Source organism: Lipophrys pholis (genome assembly GCF_963383615.2).
Source record: "Lipophrys pholis genome assembly, chromosome: 15".
Taxonomy (NCBI): Eukaryota; Metazoa; Chordata; class Actinopteri; order Blenniiformes; family Blenniidae; genus Lipophrys; species Lipophrys pholis.
Window position 1 is genome coordinate 8,127,215 of NC_137642.1, and position 23,962 is coordinate 8,151,176.

The 23,962-nt window shown below is 42.2% G+C and overlaps 1 protein-coding gene across 1 annotated transcript in view; it reads right to left on the reverse strand.

Moving 5' to 3' along the window:
• Positions 1-988: 988 nt before the first annotated feature.
• The window catches only part of LOC308120669 (ankyrin-3-like), a gene marked incomplete at its 5' end in the record, with an annotated part of 98,630 nt that continues 75,656 nt past the window's right edge, over positions 989-23,962 (reverse strand). The window contains 11 exons of the mRNA XM_080481425.1: positions 989-3,168; positions 6,424-6,515; positions 7,325-7,431; positions 7,572-7,655; positions 8,211-8,288; positions 8,544-8,706; positions 9,272-10,706; positions 13,420-13,563; positions 13,712-13,843; positions 14,888-14,962; positions 15,864-23,123. Coding sequence (XP_080337551.1) covers positions 3,101-3,168; positions 6,424-6,515; positions 7,325-7,431; positions 7,572-7,655; positions 8,211-8,288; positions 8,544-8,706; positions 9,272-10,706; positions 13,420-13,563; positions 13,712-13,843; positions 14,888-14,962; positions 15,864-23,123 — 9,638 coding nt within the window. The 3' untranslated portion in view covers positions 989-3,100. The remainder of the gene's footprint in view (positions 3,169-6,423; positions 6,516-7,324; positions 7,432-7,571; positions 7,656-8,210; positions 8,289-8,543; positions 8,707-9,271; positions 10,707-13,419; positions 13,564-13,711; positions 13,844-14,887; positions 14,963-15,863; positions 23,124-23,962) is intronic.

Here is a 23,962-nt window from a genome sequence, read left to right on the forward strand (position 1 = left end):
GCCAACCGTATAATGTATTATTCTTTATTTCAGATCTAAATATGTCTGTATTGGCAGCCATCCATTTATAAGAGAGTACAGAAGAATCAATCCAAAATCACACATATGTGCTATGTGAAGTATTCATATTTTAATATTGATTTGCAGGTGATTTTATGTGTTTCTCAGCAAATAACTATTTGTCAAAGTATTGTTTCTGACTAATTGTTTTATTTCTTCATTAGCCATTAAATGTACTTATGTGTCTGTTAGTGGTTGGTTTAAGTCCTTATTGACTTGAAGTTAGTTATTTTTAGTTCTTTTCTGTTTCTTTCTTGCATGGTTGCTTTGTGTTTTTTTATCTTATGTATCCTGTTGTGGTTTAATACGTCTTTGTATTGTGGGTAGTCATTTGTCCACTATTATTTCAATATTCCTTTTTTAGTTTTTTATTTTCTCTTCTTGGTTTTTGATTTGTCTGAGGATATTTTGTGTCTTTTTGTAGTTGTTACGTGTCAAGTTGTGGATGTTCTGGTGTTATTTGTACTCATGTTGTCCCTCGGTGACTTTTTTTGTACTTTTGTAGATTTGCATTGTGTTTTTAAATTTCCATGGTCTTTTGTGGTCATATTTCATCACTGTTTCTGTGATGTCAGTTTTTGCCAAACTGGGGCCTTATGACTGTTTTGGTCTTATAAACGTTCATCCCATGAATCTAAAAACACAATTTTAAGGCCTTACTATCAGATCCAGCATGAAGCTCAGAAAAGGGATCCTGCTTTGATTGTACTGCTATCATAGGATGATGGAATTTCATCTGCTATATAATTACTCCAAAAATCAGACATGTGTTCTTGGGGAACTGCATCTTCTTTCTTGATCCCGATATTTTAACTCAAGGACCCTTTAGCAGGGTAGAAGTGCATAACTCTGTCCGAATGGCATCGTTTCTCACAGCATCACCGCTATAACATTAAAAATAAACGTCAAGGACACAAAGACAGGTATAGAAACTGTACTGCGAAATCAATGCATTTTTTATTATTTTTTTTATTTTTAGGTAGATTTTTTTTTTAAAGACGTCTGAAACATTTGTGGTGTCATCATTGCTGCTATAGCCTCTAAAAGACCTTGAATAACCAAAGTGCTAGAATAGTTTTACATTTCAATGGCTTCACTCTTGTTAGTAAGAATTGTACATCAAAAAATCTGCTCAGGTGAAAACACATATCAAACAAAATTGACAAAAAATTGATAGTTCAACCATATCAAAGGATCCTCTGCCCCCTGATTGACATAGTAGTATGAGGGGATGTGGTACAGCACCCAACCCGACGTCCTCTAAACCCCCTCCCAAGAAAGAAAAAGTTACATAGTTTCCATGTCCACAGCATAGACATCAGCATAGTGAGCCATTGCACCAGTAGAACATCACACTTGAACTACATGGGCATCTAATGAAAACCAATACAAAGAGAACCCCAAAATGTAAAGTAAAATATCATCAGTGAGCTAGTGAAAACAATTCTATTCGACACTGCATATACAGACTCTCAAGCCTAAAGAGATCACACAGTTTCAGAGTTAAACACAATTTATTTAATGTTTAAATAATTGTTTTTGACCATCCAGTGTTTTTGTCATACAATATGCTATTTAGAGCTACAATCAAATAATGTCTTTATGTGTCCTTAATGTGAATAGTGTTTTAAATTAAGGAAAAGCATCACCCCTCCCCCGCCCCTCACCAAAAAAGAAGAAACAAATAATAATTCAAAAGTTAAATGCCCCAGCTTTCCTTTTAATACCACAGCAGCTGTTAGAAAACCAAATCGACACACTGCTAAAATGATTACAAACAGCCTAACAGTGTACAGAGACTCCTACACCCTATAGCCAATATGCACAATACAAGTATAATTTTACAGCGAGCCAGCCTACCAGCATGTACATTCAGATTACTTCACTCTCTTCGCAGAAGCTGCCCTCCAGTTTTACACAGACAGACGAGACATCACATCCTCAAGAATCTATAGAACTTTTTTTTTCCATCCTCACCCCGACATGATAAATGCTTTAATGGCATCCCTTTTCAATTGAAAATAAAATATAAAATCAGTGACAAATGTTGGTGGGCTATATGTGCAGAGATAAAGGGTTTTATTTGTCATTTGTGTTTGCAAACTTGTAAAAACTGTACTTAAAATAATGTGAACAACATGCATGAAAATATGAGTACTCTGAAACGCTCCTTTTGCAGAATTAAATTCATTCCCACTTTGGGAATGACTGGAATTAGATTTTCTGGAAATTTCCCCTGCTAAAATCAAACCAGGATTTTAAATTTTTTTTTTCATATACAAACATTATGCCTGTTCTAATAATAAGTAAATATACAAGAACCTGTGAAGTCACTCTGAAATCTTTAAAAGAGGAACCGTTTCAGTAAATGTTGAAAGCACTTGAAAAGGTCACTCTCCTCAGTGCATTCCCACTCAGCAACTAAGCCTTTTTTTTTTCTTTTTTTTTTAAAGAATTATACATACTGTAGTTTTATATACAGAGAAAAAAGCTTTCGTGTTAGTTTAAGTTTTAAAAAGGAAGGAAAAAAATCCTGAAACAATTTACATCCTGACAACAAATGGGTTCAAGAAAAAACTATAAGGCGAATGTTGAAGTTGGATCAGAAGTGTTCCAAAAGATCTGTGTGTGTGTGTGTGTGTGTGTGTTTGTGTGTTTGTGTGTGTCATCGTGTCGACTTCCTTCCCTCCACACACCACGTGGATCTGAGCTCTTGTGCCATCTTTGGTCACAGTTGCACCTGTGTGGTTGTCGGTAGCGGAGTCTTTGTCGTTCCTCACAAAATAAAACCACAAACGATGCTCCTCGATAAAAAGCTCTCACAGCACTGGTGGACCGATGGCACGTCTTTGTTTCACAGCAAATAGGAAGCAGAGTCACTGTCCACTGGTCCACCTCAGTCTGAAGCTCCGGGGTCCTCTGATTGACAGGGAGTGAGTTTTTCATGCTCATGCTTTAAGTCAGAAGGGTTGACTCCTCTGGAAAACCATTTGTTTGAAGCAGATCGTTTTTTTGGAGAGTGGACCTTCGCTTTAAGTCGTCACTCCGGAGCCCTCCAGCCCTTTGAAGTCTTGTTCCCAGGAAATGCAGAGCCCGGTTCCTGCACAGCTGCAAGACACAGACACGTACGTCACATATAACAGTACATTACAACACGGTGGTGTCTTGACTAGATATTCTGTTACTGGCAATAACTGTGATATAAAATGATGACATTTTAATATCATCAAAATAGTGGACATGAGGATATTGCACGAATGATCCAGTGCCACACTTTGAGCAGAGCCATTCATAGCTTCATATTGTTTATTACTCTATTTCCAGAAGGTTATATGATACTATCTATGAAATATAAAATAAGTCTTCTTTGGATAGTTTGCCTTATTCACCGGTTTTACACAAAATATAACACACTGATATGTCAGCTTAAAACTCAGCAATAATTACAGCAATCCAAGTATTGAAAAAAACTGTAACCCAGAATTTTCTTCTTCTTTAAACAAATTATTCAGTGTGCAGCCTAAGTTGTTTGGCTTAATGAACCCCTACAAGCCTTATTCGAAAACAACAGGCATAAAAGAAGGACATAAAATATACTGCGCTTAAACCATTTCCTCTGAGAAATTTGAAACGGCCCATAAAGTTTCCACAGAGTCTTAGAACCTCACAACAAGCCAATATCTAGAACTTCTCAAAGTGCAATTATGCAAAAATATCCGTTTCACCAGCTTTTCTTTGTGCTCATCAAGGTCAAAAGAAGCTTTTGTTTTTCTTTGTGTATTTAAAGTTGTTAATTCTCACAATTTTGTGGGAATTTCTAACTATGAGATGGAAACGCTGGCCTGAAATGTATAGAAACAGACTGGTAACCTGAAACTACTGGTTTGAAACCCACCGCCAGTGATTACCAGTGAGACCTTTTAGATGCCCAGGTTTGTTCAGGAACAGCATCCAGCAAGACAAGCGCACTCTGAACTGAATACTTTCAACATCTGTACGTGCATCTCAAGTGAAAGAGCTATGTGCTTTTCTTTTTAAAACGCACAGTTGTGAAATTCTTAATTCAGCCTGTAATGATTAATGATAGACGGGTTAGTTTTAAATCCCTTTCTGCCACAAACAGGATTCAAAGTTGGGTCCCTCACACTGGAGCTCAAAACAAAACCAGATGCACCACCAGGAGAGACTCCATACGTCATAGTAATTATCAAAACAGTCTGTTTTGGCATGACTAAATTGGGGCTGTACTTTGCTGGGGGACATCATCATTGTATCTGCAACAATAATCGAGACTGCACCACTGAATGGACACCAGAGCATTTATAGACTATTTATAGGACCGATAAATCTCCTGCATATTAAACTTGATTTAACGGTTGTAACCGACCTAATGGAATAATTCTCGTGCATGAAAGCACCACTTAAAGAGTGAAAATAAAACTGCCACAATCCTCCATCCATTTTGTGTGACTAAATGACAACATGTTAACAAGACCTGATGGCCTGTGGTTTAATAATGACCTCCGTTACCATAGAAACTCTTTGCCAGGACTCACAGCAGTGCCATTTTATTTTTAAGTCAGTTTTGTACAGATGGAATGATTCACCACAAACATAACACGAGGGCGAGCAGCAGCATGGATTAACAGTCTGGCCGGTGGGATAACAAACTCTTTTGGAAGGCTACAATACTGTTGTGAGTCAGGGATTTAGTGGACAAAAACAAGCATGGACGGTATCAGCAGGGCAACACAATACTGAGGTGTGTACCGCCTATCACCCACGTACCCTTTGTAAACTGCTCACTATTCACACGCATACACACACAGAGGGGAGAAACGTTGCCAAGAGATAAGCAGGATCAGACCAGTCAGCCTTTTACATTGATGGGTGGGTGACAGTGAGATGGAGCAAATATCTGAGTAAAACTATAATTTGACTTTTTGGGGGATTTTTATATTTATTTATTTATTTTTATTGAAAATATTAGTATTACTTTAATGTACAGATGTTTTGCGTGCTTGACATTTTGATTCACCACGAGGGAAGCCCTGCATATGTTTAAAAATCCCAATGGAACATGGCAACAAGTCTGCAGGTGTAGAAAATGTCATACTGAACAATCATTGACAATGAAAAGTGCAAGAATCTTGCAATAAATAGAGCAAATTTCTGCCTATTTGTAACGACACAAAGAAATTGAAGCAACTGAGGCAGCTTGTGATCATTAAATCACTTATCACAATAAATATAGTTTACTATTAAAGAACAGCTGTCTGTGTCATTAGCTGCATTTACATGGTAATTTTTTAGTCAATCTGACTGAATTCTTTCTGATTGTGAGATAACTGTGTCTCATTTAAATGTACACTGAATACAATTTATCAGATTGATGTGAAGATTTATATCAACCAAGAATATCATTTGATTTTTTTTTTCAGTGGCTCAAACTCATAAACCTATATTTTAGTGCTGTTTGTTGCTGTTGTTGTGCAGTTTTATTGTATATCTTATTGCTGTCTTCTTTTTAAGTTACTGTATAATAATTAAACTGTGAAGCACATTGGCCACCTGTTGAAAGAGCAATACAAATAATCGATGACTGATTGACTGATAATGCTTTGCAGTGAGGCAGCAACATGTGCACAAGATCTAGCTTTACCCAGAAACCAGTATTACAGAAGGATTTGTTAGTGAGACTGATCAAGTTTGCCTCCTGCAATCCGATCAGAGCTCTAGTCGGATTTCTAATCAGACGCAAGTGTTTACATGATGTCATTTTAATCGGATTGCTTATGGTCCATGTTACTTCCCGTGTTATGTCATTTCTCAGTGTGAATTCAGAGTTCTCTCATTTTCAAAGCCAGATGTATCTGCTTTAACTCAAACCAACGGCAGCACTGTGCTACAATAGCTGTGTTCCATTGCAAAGTGCTTCACAATTCTTCTTTTGGAAATGCGTCATTTAAAGCACAACATAAAAGCTTAGTAATAAACATGATGTACCTGGATTTTGCAAACACCCACAAAACCTAAAAATTGAAGATCTCCATGATGTAACCATGTTTTGACAACTGCTTACTGGACTGCTCAGCACTGCTGCGCCGCTTATCTGCTGGTTGCCTAGCAGCCTCGCCAGGATCTCACGACTGTGTAAAGTCACTACACGCGACCATCGTCTGTTCAGAGAATGCAACAGTACACAACACCCCCTCAAAACACAAGCACTTCTTTTCTTTCCAAGCCGCTTTTTGTATGCAACATGCGATGTGATGATATGGAGAGGATCAAAACGCAGAGGTACACATGTACTACAAAGACGAGAAAGATATGACGACGGAGTGACAATCAAAACTACCGTACCTGATGGAACACAGGTATCCCTATGAGTGGTGCTTTTTGTCCCCTGATCTTCTGTCATTGTTTCGTCTGCTATTTCTTGACCCTTCTCCTGGCTAGAAGATACAAACATACACAAAAAAAAAACATTTAAGATGTGGTAATAGGAGGAATCTGAATCAGAAAAACAGACAAATCTTCACCCACTGCAGGAAAAGCTTGTTCAATTATTGCATTTATGGAGCATTTTTATTCACAGCACTCAGTTTGAAGTTTGACAGCAGCAGAAATGAGTAGCGAATTCGCTGTACAGAATAAAATTAGGTCCCGAAGCACACACCAAGTAGACACCTAGAAGGAAACAGTTCTTAATATGGACAGTGTTAGAAGGAAAAGAGGCAGATTTCACAGCACAGCACACATTAGTCATGATGTTAAGTAAGTGGCCCATTGCATAAAAGGGACATTAAAAATCACACAGTCAGGAGAGGTACAGTCAGCATCTCCTCTGTTGTCCAGTTATGCAAACACAATAGCGAGAACATGCAAGGTTGCACCGCAAAGGATTGTTTTTTTTCCCCCACACCAAGAACAGAAAACAATGAGAAGAGTTAAATCAAACCAGATAATCCTAATATTTGACTTTATAAACTGAAGCAAGAGGAACTTGATCCAACTGCAGCTCATGAAGCCAAGAGACGTTTAGTTAAAGACAATATCTCGGCCTCACATAGTTATAGAGGTTGTAGCGGTTGATTGTTAGTGCACAATTCACAGCGTGATATAAAGTCACAAGACAGTTCAGTTTCAGCTTTAAGCCTGATCTTTACACCAGTTGTTAACTTCCCAAAGATTAGGTATGCCTTCTGGTTCTGATTTGACTGAAGAAACTCAGTTAATGTGCAATATCATGCGAACCTCTGACCCATCTTGTTGCAGAAAGGGACTGAGCTGAAGGTCTGGGTGCCACCTGTCACCCCCCTGGTTTTCCGGTGTGGGACTTGTGACCCGGCGAATGACCTTCCTGATCACCTGCCCGCCGAGGCAGAAGGACGTCGACAGAGGGAGAAAAGACCTGAAGGTTTTAGCTTTTTTTTTTTTTTTTTAAATGGACATGCTTTCCTGTGACAGTTTTCATTTGGGAGCTGAATGAAAATAAAGAAATACATTACTTTTCTACTGACGAGGTTACCATCTTTGTCCATGTAGTGTTCTTCAGTCATAGACTCTCCTGGGATGTTCTTCGCTTCTTCACCCTGTCAGTGTCGGTGAACAATTGCTCATTGACTGACCACATTAAACATGATAGACAATGTTTCACCGTCACCACACTGAAGCGAGGCGAGAACACTAAAGAAGTCAGAGTGGAAGCTGAGTCAACCTGCGAAAACAGGCTCATTGATGAATGTATAGACAGTTATACACACATTCTTCATGAGCACAAACGCACACACTGGTGGCGCTACCTTTGTGGGGCCTTTGTTTTCAAAGTAGTAAATCCATAACCCATTATCCAAAGTGTAATCATCACAATTGAGAACCACTATGACTATAACCCTGAATTAACTGATTCTTCTAAATTACATAGAAATCAATCTTTCCATTTAGGCCCCACAAGTGTAGCGTGCTGAGAGTTTCTGGGTGCCCACAAAGAGAGAAATAAAAAGCCGAACACTCACACAAAAACAGTGGATGTACCAGTGCACCAAGCAAAACTTTTTTAATTTATTTTTTTGATGCAGAGCAGACCACACACTGAACCAAACCAGTCCAAGCCCCAGCCAAGTCTGTGCGCCAGGCTTTCAGGGTACCTTTAAAATGAGACGGCGTCTGAAGATTCGTGTGGTTACAGTCTGTTCTTCCTCTGAACCAGAATCTACACTAACCCGCTGTGGAGGAAGGCATTATAAGATTGTTACACAAAGGGGGAAGTCAGGAAAAAGAAGAGGATCAAACAATTGGAAGAAAAACATTAAGTTTGATTAAGATTTCATGATGTGTATTATGAAAAGAAAGATCATTTATTTGTTTCTTCAGCACAAACGATTTGCGTTGACCAAGATAGCATCTTGGGTGAGGAACAGAATCACAACAAATCGTCTTTTTTTTTTTTTTTTTTAACCACTGTTATGTCATGACATTACCTGGACTTTCTTTTCCGACACCAGCTTTCCCTCCTCCTTTTTGCCATTCGATGATTCCGACGAGACGTCCTGAGGTGAGTGCTTTGAGTTGTCGCCGTTTTGTCGGGACCTCCCTGATTCTGCCCGAGATGAGGAAGTGATGGAGTCACTAGAGTTCTCTTGGCTGTGGGGCAAGAGCAGATGATTAGAATTTGGTCAAAGCAAAGTTTTTTTCTTTTTGTAAAAAGTAGTAACAAAGTTCAGAGTTGTTGTTTTCAGTGGTCAAAAAGTCTTCCTCTTTTGACGAGGGATCTTTTCTAAGCTTTTCAATGTCTGAACAGTAACCCAACAAAAAACTTTATCTTTTTATTTGAGCTTTATGAATTTCAACTTTCAAGTAGATGATATCAAAATGTGCTTAGTCTGCATACTGTTGAGGGATGAAATTAGAATTTTTTTTTGTTTTTCTCAAGTCCTCTACTCTTGGTAAATTCTGTTTTGACAGTTTATTGAGGTTTAAGCTACAAGCAAATGCAACTTTTGTTGCCGTTTCATTGCACACAAATATAGTCACTGTGTGCTGGTAAAAATTGGTTTCATGCAGTAGTCATCATTCTTTTCAAACAATCAAATTCTGCACCTCTGTCTATTACATCTAAAGAAAGTCTGGTGGCCATTGTTGCTACTAAGACATGCTACTTTTGCCGTCAAGCAAACAAGAGTACGTTCATGTTTTCTCACACTTTTACCTTTCTCGCCTGTCAAGCAGGTCCGAGCTGACACTGCGGCCCGGCGTCGGTGGTTCCACGTTGACGCTGGACGAATCACTGTGCCAACCTGAAAGTGAACACACGTCTTTTTCTGCCTGTTTGACGCCTGCAAGAATCTCTTCAACCCTGGACTCGGCGATCTCTTCGTTCTCCTCCTTTTCCTCTGAGCCTTCTTCCTTCAACTCCTCAAACAAAAATCCCGGCTCATCTTCTGCCACGTCTTCATCTCTGTCTCCCTCCTCTTCCTCATTGAATCCAGACTCGCTGGGCTGAAGTTGGCCGAGAGCCTCAACCCAGGCCTGGGGGGAGAGGTCAGCTGCAGTCTGGTCTTCAGCTGCCAGTTCTCCATCTGAGGCCCCACAAAGATCTCTTTCACTGACACCCAGTCCTTCGTCCTTAAACTCAAAATCTTCACCTGTGTCATCCACTCTGTCATCCTGGTAGACCCTTTCCACGTTGTCCTCATTTTGAGCCTTGAATCTCTCATCGACCAACCCTTTCATGCTCTCTGCTTCCATTGGCGTACAAGTGTTCTCAACTTCATGCACAACTTTTGGCTGATTCTGCACATCTTTTGCCTCGTCCACTTCACACACGGTTCCCTTATTCCCTTCCTGCGTGAAGTCACGCCGCTCATTCAGCTCCTCTTTCTCTTTCACTATCATGTCACTTTGTCCCACCAGCTCGGACCTATCTTTTGTGATCATCTCGCATTTCCTTTCCACATTTCTAATCAAATCCTGCTCTACCCACTTTTCAACCAAATCGTTGCCTTCTGCCAACTCTGCTGCCACCATCTCAACAACTTTCTGTATTTCTTCTTTCACTTCCTTTTCCTCTCCTTTCAAAACGACATCCTCTTGTGCCCCATTGAGAGCACCCATCTGCGCTCCTCCGTCTCCCAATTGCGCTCTCTCGGGCGATGAAGGGGTTATGGATGACACGGATGACAGTGAAGGGGAAGATGTGGAGTATGCCACGTCGACGTCTAATTCGCACATCGTCGGGAAGGAGAACGACTTGGGCTTGTGCGTCGGCACCATTTCATGAAAAGACCGGTCTTCTTCCTCGCTCAGAAGCAGCTGATCATTCACGGCAATGTGCGGCTTTCTGACCTTAGGGGGAAGTGTTTCGGGGAGGTCAAAGGCTGAGACGGACAGGGCGAGTTCGGAGGGTCTAGGGGGGCTCCGAGGTGGACTGTCTGGCTCTCTGCTACCGGACTCTATCTCTGAGCTCCAGGACAGGGGCTGAGGTTGGGTGTCGGCCAGCAAAGGGGTGTCTGGTTCTGGGTAATGGTGCTGTCGGTGGTGGGTGAGGGAAGGGTTGGGAGTGACGGGGAGTTCAGGCTCCAGGAAGTGTGATTCAGAGTGCAATGCGGCGGGGGACTGCAGCTCCGCTAGAATGCTCTGATAATCTGTAGGTGACAGGATGAAAAATGTGGGGACGTACACACAGCTACAAAAGAATATACCACACCCAAAAGCACACAAACTCCAACACAAACACCAAATGACATGGACAATGGCACAGTGGCTTAAAAGCTGAGCATGTATCCCGACAGCCACAAGCTGAGAAAGTTGTACAAATAGCTCTTGTATAATGGCAAACCAATACCAAAGATTTTTAAGGAATACAATCCTAATTTCAGAAGAGATTTAGTAAATCACAATATTTAGCTGTGATTTAGTTGTAAGTTAAGAAATTAAATAGTTAAAGAACAACAGCAAAGTACATTTAGCTATTTCTCTAAAATATTTGATTCTGAATTTGATGCCAGCAACATAGTTCACTCAAGGTCTTGTGATAAGAAAAGGAGAGGAAATGTTATTATTACGACTTATTTTCCTTACATTTGATTGAAAAACAAAACAAAACAAAACAACTTTATTCCGAGTTCAATATGATTTAAAAAAAAATGACTATTAAATTTGTTTCCTACACGTAAACTTCTATGGAATTTTTCCATTATGCATACATTTACATTAAAATATAAATATTTTTCTTTAGTTTTTCTTGAATAAACATATTGACATTTGTGCGCAATTGACAGTATTAATAAAAACTATACATTTCGTTTGTAAATAGTTACTGTGGTGTATTAAAAGTGGGACACATTAGTGACATAAGGCTACTAAAGTTATTGCATAGGATGTGATGAGATTTGTGGTTGCAAGCTCACATGACAGACATGACAGATGAGAGATGTAAGAATGAACGATAAGAAAAGGACAAGCAGAAAAAGAAACTAGAGGAATATTTCCATTTTGGACGTGTCTATGCGGGTTCGGGAGGGGGGAGGATTGGCGGAGGGTGCACAGGTACACTGGCAAACGGGACAGGGAGACAGAGAGCGGAGAGGAGGGGAACCGGGAGTCGGGCTCGGACAACGAGACCCCGAGGGAGAGACGGTGGGGAGGATCGACAAGGACAGAGGGGAGACAGGGCGGGACGGGGAGCAGGCAAGATGGGTCACCAGAGAGTCTTTGCTCGGAGACGCAGTGACAGAAGACGCTGTGTTAGAGAGGCCGCGGGAAACAGAGGGTTCAAGGGTGAGGTTGGTGGGAGGAGCTGCTGCGGCTGGCGTGGTTGAGGGACTGGTAGTACGAAAGAACACGTCAGGGGTAGAGCCAGAAGGAGTGAGTGGCTCTGCTTGTGAAGTTGCGGTGAGTGCGGGAGAGGCTGGGACAGATGATGAGAAGAGAGTGGGTGACGGAGAGCGGGGAGCAGGCGACAAGGGTAAAGGTGAGGTGATGAGGGGGATCGGGGAGGACAAGTGGGGTGAGAAAGGGTAGCCAGGTGACTGACGAGGGTCAGGTGTGGAGCTCTGACGGTTATGGCATGGGGGAAGAGAGGTGAAGAAGTCAAACTGAGGTGGTTCAAACGGTGCTAAAGGCGCGAGGTCTTTGAGTGAAATAGAGGACTCGTAACTCGGAGAGCGACGTGAGCAAAGGGGAGGACAGTAAAGCGCCGACGTCGGTGTGAGGGGAGTGGATGGAGGTGTTGGGGTCGATCTGAGCAGGAGGGGACAGGCTGTCTGCACGATGAAGGCTGCTTGATTGCTTCCGGGAGTTAAAGGGATAATTATGGTAACTACGAGGGGAATAAAGCGGAAAGCACATGCACAAAAAAAGACATGAAACAAAAAGTTAATTCCGGAAACGCTCAGTGAAGTAAAACAAGAAAAACAAGACAATGAATAAATGTATGGATGGGTACAGGGTGGGAACACATAGCTCTTAGTTTGTTAAGAGCTATTACGTTGTTAGCAGTGGATACTGCTGTGGGGCGGTGATGGGACGCAGGAGGAGGAGGAGGAGGAGGAGGAGGAGGAGGAGGAGGAGGAGGAGGAGGAGGGAGTCTGGTTTCAAGGAGGAAGAGATTCTCTCATCTATCCAAGGAAGGCTCAGAGAAGCTGGAGGAAAACTAGGAGAACTAAACTGAAGCAACAGAGGACAGCAAACTCTACAGGGTTACATAATATCTACTCAGGTCAAACATAATTAAAACACATTTAAAGCAGTTCTTATTATGCAGCATGCACTTAGAATGGGAATCCTAACAGTGAATAGTGCTCATTTGTAACTGGATACACCATCATAATCTTTTAAGAAGGATTCAGTTTGATTTAAATCAATATGTGGCTGATTTCACAGAGGCCAATCAAAATAGTTATCCCTCCATTGTTTCAGGCAAATTGAAAAGTGGAAATAAATGATATGCAAAGAGGACGTTTCACAAATAAACTACACACAGAAAGTGAGGAAGATTTTGTTTTGCATTAACAGAGGTTTGGCAGACATTCACACCCTTACTACTAATCCCACAAATGCATCTTTCTTCCTACATTTAAACAATCAAGTTTTCCAGTGGAACAAGATTTTGTTGCCAAAAGGCAGCAAAGCAAGGGGATAACCAAACAAAAATGTCCATGCTTTTTGTGCGTAGTTTATTCCGAATACACGACAGTAGCATATCCAGTTGTCAAAACAAAGTCCAAATCTGACTATAAAGCAAAAATTCCAAAGTAGTTTTGCAAAGGACTATAAGTGTGTGATCCATGCACTGACACAACAAAACAAAGGTAGCAGGGAGAGGTAAGAGGTCAGCTAGACAAAGCTAAACTTTACCATCAGCCTGATCCCGGAAAACAGCGTTATCATCGGCAAAACATCTTGTGCCTGAAATGTTACCATAGTCAAATATAGGGCCCTCCAGTAAAGTCACAATATCCATCCGATTGACTTTGGTCAGCACTGCAGTTAAGGCATCCGCTGTGGAGAAAACAAGAAGATATATAAAAAAAAAAAAAAATAAAATAGTTTCTTCTGAAATGATTGCATTAAGGATGTTTTTTTGACAACAAGAAAATAGAAAAGGAGACACAAAGAGTCAGAGCTTAAGATTTTTAAATAATCTTACTTGTGGCGTTTTTCCCTTCTCGACTGACCCATTTCTTAAGAAGCATGAAGCTCTGTGCTGTCAGGGAGTTGGGGTTCTCTAGTCTGATGTGGTTGATCTCATCCACTGTGAAGTTCATCTCCCGAGCCAGCTCTGCCACGGGACACCAACAGAGCATCTGACGTTAATACTCACACTTCAGTGTTGAAATTGTTTTAAGACCACTTCTTATTCGGCACATTTAGTTAAAACGTTTATAGTCCCTGCTGTTTCAGCATTACAATCACATCACAGTGTTTATTATTTTCAATCTATAGTTCTTTTATAGAATGTTGCACCATAGCTGAATAAAGTGGAGACTACGAAGGCCGCAAAAATCCTTTCTGCTCTGTCATGCCTCAAATCATTTTGAAAATTGCAAGATGTTCAGTTAGCCTCAAGGTGGCAGTAAAAAACTATTTTCTGACTGTCTTGAATCTCAGAGACAGATGAGAAAGTAATTGAGGACACATTTGTTTTCGAAATGCTCTTGCCATATCTAGACCAGAGGTCACAATGATGAAGCATTTTGATTTGGGGGAAAGTCAAATTCAGTCTGTGGAATGGTCTTCCTGGTAACGTGTAGAATTGATGAATTTAGAAACCGACAGTCGCCACAAATAAAACTGCTAAACATTAAAGTTGCAATAAAACCAGTAATTGGTTATAAAGTTTGTATTTTAAGTATTTATTTGCACACACACAGAAAAGAGAAAAAGTAGCAATCGTGGGTATTTCTAGGTTTATTCTGTCACGTATTTGTCCAAATCTGAGTCCTGTACTGAAATAAGCTTGAAACCTCTACGGTGGACATTAGTCCTGTTTAGTGTGAGTTCACACGGTCACTTTAAAGCTTGGACAGTAATATGTAAACACGTCACATGCTGGAGACGGTATATAAAGTGACACAATTTATTAGATTTTTTTTTCCTATTCTCACTTTGGTCAGAGTTCATTTGCAAGCAGGCGGAGAACAACTCTTTATAGAGGAGAGGGTGTTCCGGGGTTATCATAGCAGCATTCATTTTGAGGCAGAAAATACCACACAAACTGAGCAATAGTACCGACTTTGATAAAACATATTCCTTGTAAACACATCTTTTGTAAACACATCTTTAGTGACAGAAAAAAAAAAAAGTAAAACTGTAGTATTCTCACCTGTCCAACTGAGCCCCAGGTGATCGGCAACGATGGCCATACGCAGGTCTGTTCGCTCACATGGACTTTGAGGACCTGCAAAGACGAGGACAGCAAAGTATTAATATAACATTCTTCCTCCCCTATCTGTATATATGTAAGGTAAAAATAAATATGTATCATTTTCCTTTTCTGGCCACTTATCATTTCGACTCAAACAATTCAACTATGGTTGTCATAATAAATATTCACAACACAGTTATAAAAATGTAATCAAATCAAATCAAAAGTTATCAATTATCAATCATTTCCGTAAAATGGCAAGAAAAGGATTTTCTATACTACAAAAACTATGAGCAACTTAAATATGTCCATAGAGTAAGTGGTGCTCTGTGACTGTTTGTGATATGTATCCTCTAAGCAGGCAGTAACTGTCATGAGAACCACACAAAACAAAGCATAACATGACTATCAACAACAGACTCGGACTTCTACAAATACGAGGGTGGAGAGGTCTATGTTAGAAGCTAAAATGTCAACATGCGAAGACGCACTTTGGTGTTCTTTGCCAACATTTGTTAGTTTCAAAGACAATTACATGAGAAATTCTGCAGAAACACACTATCACAATAACTCAGTAACCACCCTGCACAGACAGACAGACAGACAGACCAGGGAGTTGTTAAACAAAGGGACTGGTTGTGCCAGTGACCAGTCATCACTACTGGCATGCTCAGACTACTATTATTTAAAGAGGGTTGGAGGAGGGGAACAGAGGAAAGAGAATCTTGCAACATAGACAATACAGTACACAGTACATCAATGACAAAATAAAAATAAAAATTTGAATGACAGCTACTGTTCTGAAGAGAATATGTAAACACGCCACAGGCATTCCAGTCAATCCATTAAACGATCACAACGATGTCATGCAACTAAAAGTGAAATATATAAATATATAGATGTATTTTAAACATAGTGTGAAAGTTTTACAAACTAGGCTTGATCTCCGCGATGGGAGGCGCTCGAGACCCTGTGAGTCCCTGACTGCCCTCCTTCCCACCAGTCCGCCTACTCCTCCTGCTCCTCTCACTGCCGGAGGCCCTGTCCGTCGTCGCCACCTTTGCCCTTACGGACGCGGCCCCGGCCTCAGCCCTCGAACCTCTACCAGACCTGGATGAGCGGGAGGGCTGGGAGGGCTGGGAAGGCTGGGAGGCGTCCGACAGAGAGGTGCTCCGGGAGGTGCTGTCTTCCTCCGACTGCTCTGTCTGCGTCTTTTTCTCCTCGTCTGACAGGCGGTCCACCAACTTTAGCGTCTCCCCGCTAATGCCTTTAAAATATTCGATGGTGCGCTTACAAAGCTCACTAGGGTTCTCCTGTCTGCTCTGGCTACTCGTTCCCTCATTTGAGACCTGATGCCTGTCCTTCAGGGGCAGCCTTGTGGGCAACTGTATGGTTGCTCTCTCTGTGTCCAATGTCCTTACTGGCTGTGAGGTAACGCGAACTGAAACGTGTGGGCTAGTCGTGGTGGCAGGGCTGCTTTTTTTAACATCCTTGATTGGTATCCTAGACCTGGGCTCGACTTTAGCTATGGCTGGCTCTCCTCTTTTTTTGACCTCAACCCTCACTGCTTGCTTGGGCTTCTGTTTGCCTATTGCCGTTCCCTGTGTGTGAAAGGACCACCCTGATGCTTTAACTGGGAGTCTGGACTTGGGCTGCTTCACTTCACTTTCTTTAACTGTTTCACTTTTCTGCTCCTGTACTTGACTGCTTTTGTGGACTTCAACTCGTTCCTCTATATCCCGACAGCACAGTGTCTCTATCCTGCTCGCTTTCTGAAGAGTGGGCTCAGATGAAGACTGCAAATTGAACACTACACTGCCACATTGAATGTAGTTGGCTTGAACACTTGAGGACTCAAGGTTGTTGTTGTTATTGCAGTTCTCAGAAGGAAAATCTCTTCTGTCTACATTGGGCTCTGTGCGACTTCTAGACTTGTTCTCTGTACCCTGACCCTCTATACTAATGTACTCTGGTACCATCTGACCCTCTGAAATCTCAGCCTTACATTCCGTGAGATCCCCTGAGTCTTTCTTCACTGTTATAGAGGCAGCTATGCCCATCTTAATGGGAGTGCGTAACTTGGAATCAACCTTAGAGGCTGTGATTGTGCAAGAAGAGGCAGTCTCAGCTATGGCTTCACAGGCGGAGGCATCAGTACCAGCATAGCCAGTGTCACCGCCAGGCTGTGCAGGGCTGCATTTTGCTGTAGTTGTTGCTGGTGTTGGTGGTGTAGTGCTGCTGTCTGTGGTGGTGTCTATAACTTTCACTTTCCCATCTACTGTGGCCCTCTCCCCTGATTTTGACTGAGAGGAGAGTACTCCCAGGACCTTTCCCCCTCGCCCCTTTTCCCCTGTTTTAGGGTCAGAGGAATGCTCACCAATCTGGAAAAACTGAAGCCTCTCTTCAACAAAGTCCCGCTTGCTCATGTCAATAGCACCACTGCGGGTCATCTCAAACATCTTCCCTTCATGGAAAGGGAAGGGGTTAGGCTCACTAGTCGGTGTGCTCTCATCAGTTGGTGTACGAGCAGGAGTTGTGTCAGGTGTTGTAGCCTGTGATTTGTCCTCCACTGATAAACCAAAGGGTTTGGGATCATCCTCTTTTGCTCTGGAGTCAAAGACCCCTTCATTATCAACCCCTTTTGTTGACCAGGGGTCAAAGTCCAAACCTTTGGTGGCAACAGTTTTAAAGGTTGAATTCAATTCCTCTTCAAGTTGGTAGCCAAAGTAACTTTCCCCAAAGCCCTGTCTTTCAGGATGTCTTCCTTCAAGAGTGTAATCCTTTTCTTCACCACCACTTTTTGCTGACGATGCGCTGGATTTTGTTTTTCCATTATCCCCTCCTTCCTCACATTTCTCTTCCTCTATTACTTCAAGTTTTGATTGGCTGAATGAGCGGTCAGTTGCTTTTCCATCGTTAGACAAACTAGACGTTTTAGGATCCTCACTCAGTCCATCATCTTCATCCTGAAGATCATATCCATCTAAAGAGTCTATTTCAGTTGCATCTGTGTCATGGGAGAATTCAGCCGTGGTTGCTATTGAACAGTCAGTGATGGACTGGTCATTGCCGTTTTGTTCAAAGTCAGCATCCTCCCCTTTCACTACACAATTTAGGCCAGGATCCTTATCATTTCCATCTTTTTCAGATTTTTGGGTTTTTGGATGTTTCTCTTCTTCCTCTTTCATTTTAAAGGTGTACTTTTTGATAGGAATTGGGTGAAAGACGGACTCGTCATCACTCGAGTCACTGTTATCAGCTCCGGGGGGAATAGGAGAGGGAGGCTGGACCCTGATGACTGGCTCAGCTAAGAGGTGCCTATCATGCTCCTCCTGGAGGTTGACCTCTATCATCTCTGTCTCTGCCTCAGAAGAAGCACACGAACCCCTCTTTTCAGGATCAGACTGTTCTGCCTCTATGGGAGGAGGAGGAGGAAACTCTATATAGGCCACTCTTTTGTCTTTTGACTTTTGTCTGTCTCCATCCTGTTTTCTACTGCAACTCTCTGAGGGGGCTGGCTTTGATTTTTCCTTCGAGGGTTCTTTGTAGATGAATGTCTTTCCTTCCTCCTCCTCAGACTCCTCAGGGATAGGGCTTGGCATGCCAGGCATGAAGCCGATCACAGAGTCTGGTGTTCTGGAGGTCAGACTCACTTCCTCTGAGCTGGGGGTCTCAGGGGTAACAGGACTTTTCCCAGAGCTGTCCATGAAAGTCACTTGCTCGAGAGTGTCATCTTCTGGACTTCCTTGAGGAGATGGAGACTGCTTTTGTTTGACAGTGTAAAAACCACTTCGAGTCTCATGCACTGTCCTACTCTCATGGCTTACAATCTTTTTGTATGTGCCTAGCTGCCCCGAGGCAGTTTCTTTCTCATACTGCTTTCCTACTTGGATGCTGACATATACAGGCAAGGGTTTAATGTCTTTGAAGCCCTCGGTGACAACTACAGGAGTTACTTGATCCAAATACTCTACTTGATCACTATCAACACCATTGCACACTACACTTGACTGGCTACCTTCTGATGAGTCTGTGGATTTTCCAACTGATGATCCACGAGTAGACTTGTTGGAGTCAGAGCTACTGTGTAACCGATTTCTAGCTAAAGTAGGCACGTGGGACCCAGCCCTTTCATGTTGTTCAACAGAGGTATCAAATTTTAAAGAGGTGGATTTGCTATTCTCTGAAAAATTAGACTGCTTTCTTACAGGAATTTGCGATTCCAAGTTTTTTTTTAGACTATCGTTGCTATTTGGACTTTCCCGGACAACAAATTCTGTGTAGATTATTTTCTTAGTTGTTTCTTGTCTTTGGGAATCACTATTATTGCTATCTTTCGCAGAGTCGTGGATTAAAGAAGAAGACAGTTTGGGGGACTGGGGCTTGTAGTTTCCATACCCTTGGCTTTCCCATGTTTTGAATAACTTTTTCTCATCCTGATCTTTTCTACTGGGGTCATGTTTGGGAGAGAACTTTTTTGATTCACACTCCACACCTCTCCTCTGATTTACCGGACTACTGGGTGTTTTGGGTGTGTCGGAACCTGTAAATACCTGATACACAGGAAGCTTACTTTCCTGGAGTTTTCTGATGGGAGGATTTTGATTTTGGCCGCCCTGAGGACTCCTATCTTGCCTTTGAGCCTCTTGCTCAAATTTTAGACGTACTGCGCTGACTTTGGAGGAAGACATTTGAAAAGGTTTGGAGAGTTCCCCTGTGCTTGCCTGTGACTTACAATCTGCCGGTTTCCTTTGGTCTGAATTGGAGTACTGTAGCAACACTCTTCTCTCTGGACTGCTGGGTAAACTGGCACATTTCCTGTCACTTGAGCTGAACCTGTCTCGAAGCCTTTCTCTGCTCCATTCTTCCCCACTACCACTATAAGCTGATCTCTCCGGACTGCTGTGAGTAGAACTGGGTCCTGAACGTGATTCTCTGAAGTCTGCTCTGCGAGATTTCTTCTCTGGAGAGGAAAGTTCATCATTGAGTTGCTCCGTTTTATCTCGAAAGAATTGAGACACCTCACTTAATTTTTCCTCTGCCTCTTTTACTGTCCTGTCCACTCTGTCCTCATACACAAGTTGTCTGTCCTTATTTTGTGTGTCCTCTGACACACGCATCCAAACTGATTGTTTTGGACTGCCTGGCTCAGAAGAATACTGCAAGAGTGTCAGTTTGTCAAAGTTATCATCCACATTAGCCATTCGACCGGATTTGTCAAAAACATTTCTTGATGATCGAAACACATACTCTGTTCTTGGCCCAAGTGCTCTACCCTCACTATGACTGCTTCTGTCTGGTGAGTGAAAGCGAGACCTATCTCTCAGATATTCTTCAGTGTCAGAATGGGACTGGTCAAATTTCTCAGAGAGTAACATTTTCTCAGCAAAATTGTAGGATTCACCCCTAAGCTCTGATGATTCATCCTCATTGTACTCTACAGATTGCTGGCTAAGTAGTTTCAGTGTTTTGTAGGAGTCATCTGCCATGAGCTGGGCTGAACTAGGACGACTGTCTTCTTCCTGTGACATGGGTGTGTTCACTCTGGGGGAGTCAAGATACACCGGAAGTGACTCCTCAGGCTCTTCCTCTTCTTGTCGACTCCCTGGGTAGTAATACATTTCCTTCTCTGCATGGTTTTTTGTCTCTCTGATAATAACCTCAGTTGGTTCTGTTTTATTGCCTTTTTCGATGTGAACTTCAATTATTCTTTCAACCTTTGGTTTAGAATTGAGGTCCTCAAGGACTCTTTGTGATGTTTCCTCATTGCCAGACTTGTGTTCAAACAGTCCCGCTAGCTCTCTAGAGGGGTCTTTGCCTGACTGAAAAGCCTTCATTATATCATGCACCGACATAGTTTCCTCACACCTCTCCGATGCTGCTTCTTTTCCAGGCTTGTGGTATACCATCCTGGTGGTGGTAGTGATATGAGTTTCCTCCTTAACTCTCATTCCTTTCCCCATTGGATCCTCATCAGGACTGACCTTTACTGAATAGCATTTATTCTGGTCTGGAGTTGATGGCATTTGACTTGGGTGACCTCTTGTGTCTGAATCGATATATCTAACAGGATGTGCATCCTCCATTGCAGGTTGTTTGTTATCCTCCGGGGGTTCATAGCTCCTGATTACATGAACAACCTCAGTTCTAGTCTCCGTGATCACTGGTGGAACTGGTATGTCCTGGAAAAGGGCTTTGGGGCCCATGCCTTCTGCACTTTGAGGGGCAGAGGGCGTCCTTTCACTCCTGGTCTCAAAACCACTATCTGAGAGGGGACTTTTATCTTGTTCATGTGAGATATCGTCGGGGGACTCAAGAACAGTGTCTGCTCCAAAAAGAGCATCAGCCACCTTACTGATCTCTTTGTCCGAGGGTGAGGACCGCATGTTTGTTGGGGGCATTTTGAGCTTATGTTCCTGAACTGCTATAGTGGGTTTTAGGACACGTTTCTGCTTCTCCTTGCCCTCTCCTTCTCTTTTGCTCTCATCTGCTCTATGTTTTTCATGCATTTTGGAGAAAGAGCTACTCCCAACATCATTGGCCAGGTAGTCAACCACTTTGGAGAGATTGAAATCTCTATCAGGTATTGTTTTTGATTTGGCTTGAGCTTGAGGGACAACCGTCTCATATCTTGGTGGATAGCTCCAGTTGCTTGGTGGTTGTTCAACTTGCACTTTTGAGAAGTGTATGTCATCCAATGAACTCCTGGCCAGGGACACTCTACCATCCTTGACAGCATCTTTAGTAAGGATCTCACTCACTTTTACCAGGTCTTGTTTTACTTTCTCTACAATCCGATATGGTTCCTCATCCTCCATTTTAGGTTCTTTGGGAGAATCTGACTGAAATCCTTTATTGGCTGTGGAATTTGGGTCTGTCTGCAAAATAGCTGACATTCGTATCAAGTCCTCTTTCATTTCGGCTACATCCTTTAGAATCTCTTGGCTAGATGACAGTGGTGATGCGGCGTTTGATTTGAGAGCAGCAGAATAAACAGGGGCTTTGATAGGTGAAAGAGTCCGGGCAAAGGACGATTGCAATTGAGCATTGACCTCAGCTGGCAGAGTCTTTCTTGGAGAGAGAAGAGCAGCAGCTGACTTCGACACCTCTGGTAACTTTTTAAACTGGGCCTCTGGCACCACATTGATAACTGAGTACACTGGAACAGTCATTGTACTCGCTGTTACAGCAGTTGTGGCATTTGAGGGGGATCTTAGAGAGGCATAGAGAGAGTTTGAAGCTGATGATCTTATCGACTGATATGAAGAGGATGCAGAGGAGGACATAGACTTCAAGGTGCCATAGCCTGCAGAGCAAGAATTAAAAGTTTTTTCGACCTCATCAAAAGCGGCATTGACGCTTGTAGTCGCAGCATTGGTGGTTGCCTGTATTCTCTCCTGCAGACTGTTGCTGAGAAGAGATGTTGGAGATGAAGAGCGGTACTGTGCAGGTGACACAGTTCCATTGATAAGAGCTGCGGCACTTGGAGGGGCATTGGACTTAAGTGGCGATGAGATAGAGGAGAACAGGTTTCTTGGAGAGCCAGTAGCATCCGAGGCAAAGGAACGTACTGAGGAGAGACCAGGGACTGTTTTTATTGGTGAGGAGGATGGTGTGCCACTAGAGGCTGCCATAAGGGTTTTGTAGGGCATGGGTGAACTGAACATACTCAAAGAAGACTTGGGGGATGTTGGTGGGGTCATGCTCATGGAGGCTCTCTCAAGAAGAGGGCTTCCTCCTCCAGAGACTGTTATGGGGGATGTCCTGGCAGATAATGCTGCTAATCCTTTCATACATAAAGGATCTGGGGCACTTTTCCCTGGTGAAGCCAGGGGACTCGGGGTGACCTGGGCAGGGTACTGGGCTTGCTGGACTACCGTTTTTATAGGAGAGGAGATGGTTCTGTAAGAGCGGATGGGGGACGCTATGTCACTAACTGACTTTACAGAAGAGGCAGGTGATCCAGGAATGTTGGTCTTGATTGGGGAGGCCGAGTTGATGGACCAGACAGACTTTAATGGAGAGGCAGAGGGCGTGTTGGATGACGAACTGGAGAGGGAGCCAAACCCAGATTTGGTTTGGCCAGCGACGGCGACAGGAACAGGCGACCACGCCTGATAAGATCTCGTTGAAAAGACAGGTTTGTGAGGGTAGCTAGAAGGCTGTGTTCTCGGCGAGCTTCGATCAGTTGTTTCTTCAACAATAATTTAAATCAAAAGCAATAAGGAAGCGAACATAAAATATAACAAAAAATAATTTGAAAGAAAACATAAAAACCAGAAAGAGAAATTTGAGTCAGTCAGAAAAGGCATTAGTCACAGCAATAAGGCAAAAAATTCACACAATATGTAAGAAAGGCCCATATGATAGATGGCGATGACTAATGGTATTATACAATTGATACAGAATGGCATGTATATAACATAATGCTTGACGTATAGGAGAGGTAACAGAAATGACATGATAACCAAAAAAGTCCAATTCCATTGACTTTTGATGTGCATAGTCTATTTGCCTTCTTGCAGCAGTGCCTTTTACTATACATGTTTGATAAAAATGTGGTAATCCTTGTACTTGGTAAATTCTATTGCCAGATGACCCCACAAGTGTATATCAGTAAGAAAACAGATCACATTACTTGTTTGGCCATGACTTAAAATGAAAAACAATAGGTTGCACTTTACAAAATGCGAAGCAAAACATCATTTATCCCTTTTGATTTTTGCTCTGTAATTTCAGGGATCTCCTTTTATTCGATTTTTTTTGTTTTTTTTATCTGTAAGCACATTTCAACTCCATAAAATCACCTCAGGTTCAGTCTGAAATCTGCACAATTGTTTGAAAATGGGCCAATATTAGGTAAAAGGCACAAAATGCAACTCTCCAGTTCTCAGATGTTGTCACTGTTGAGTATATTTAATAAGTGTAAAGTGCAACCTGTTAAACAGTAATATACACAGCCGCACACAATCATAAAGCCAATAAAAGAGTGAAATGGCCACTAAAGGAATGAGAACAATTCAAAATAATATT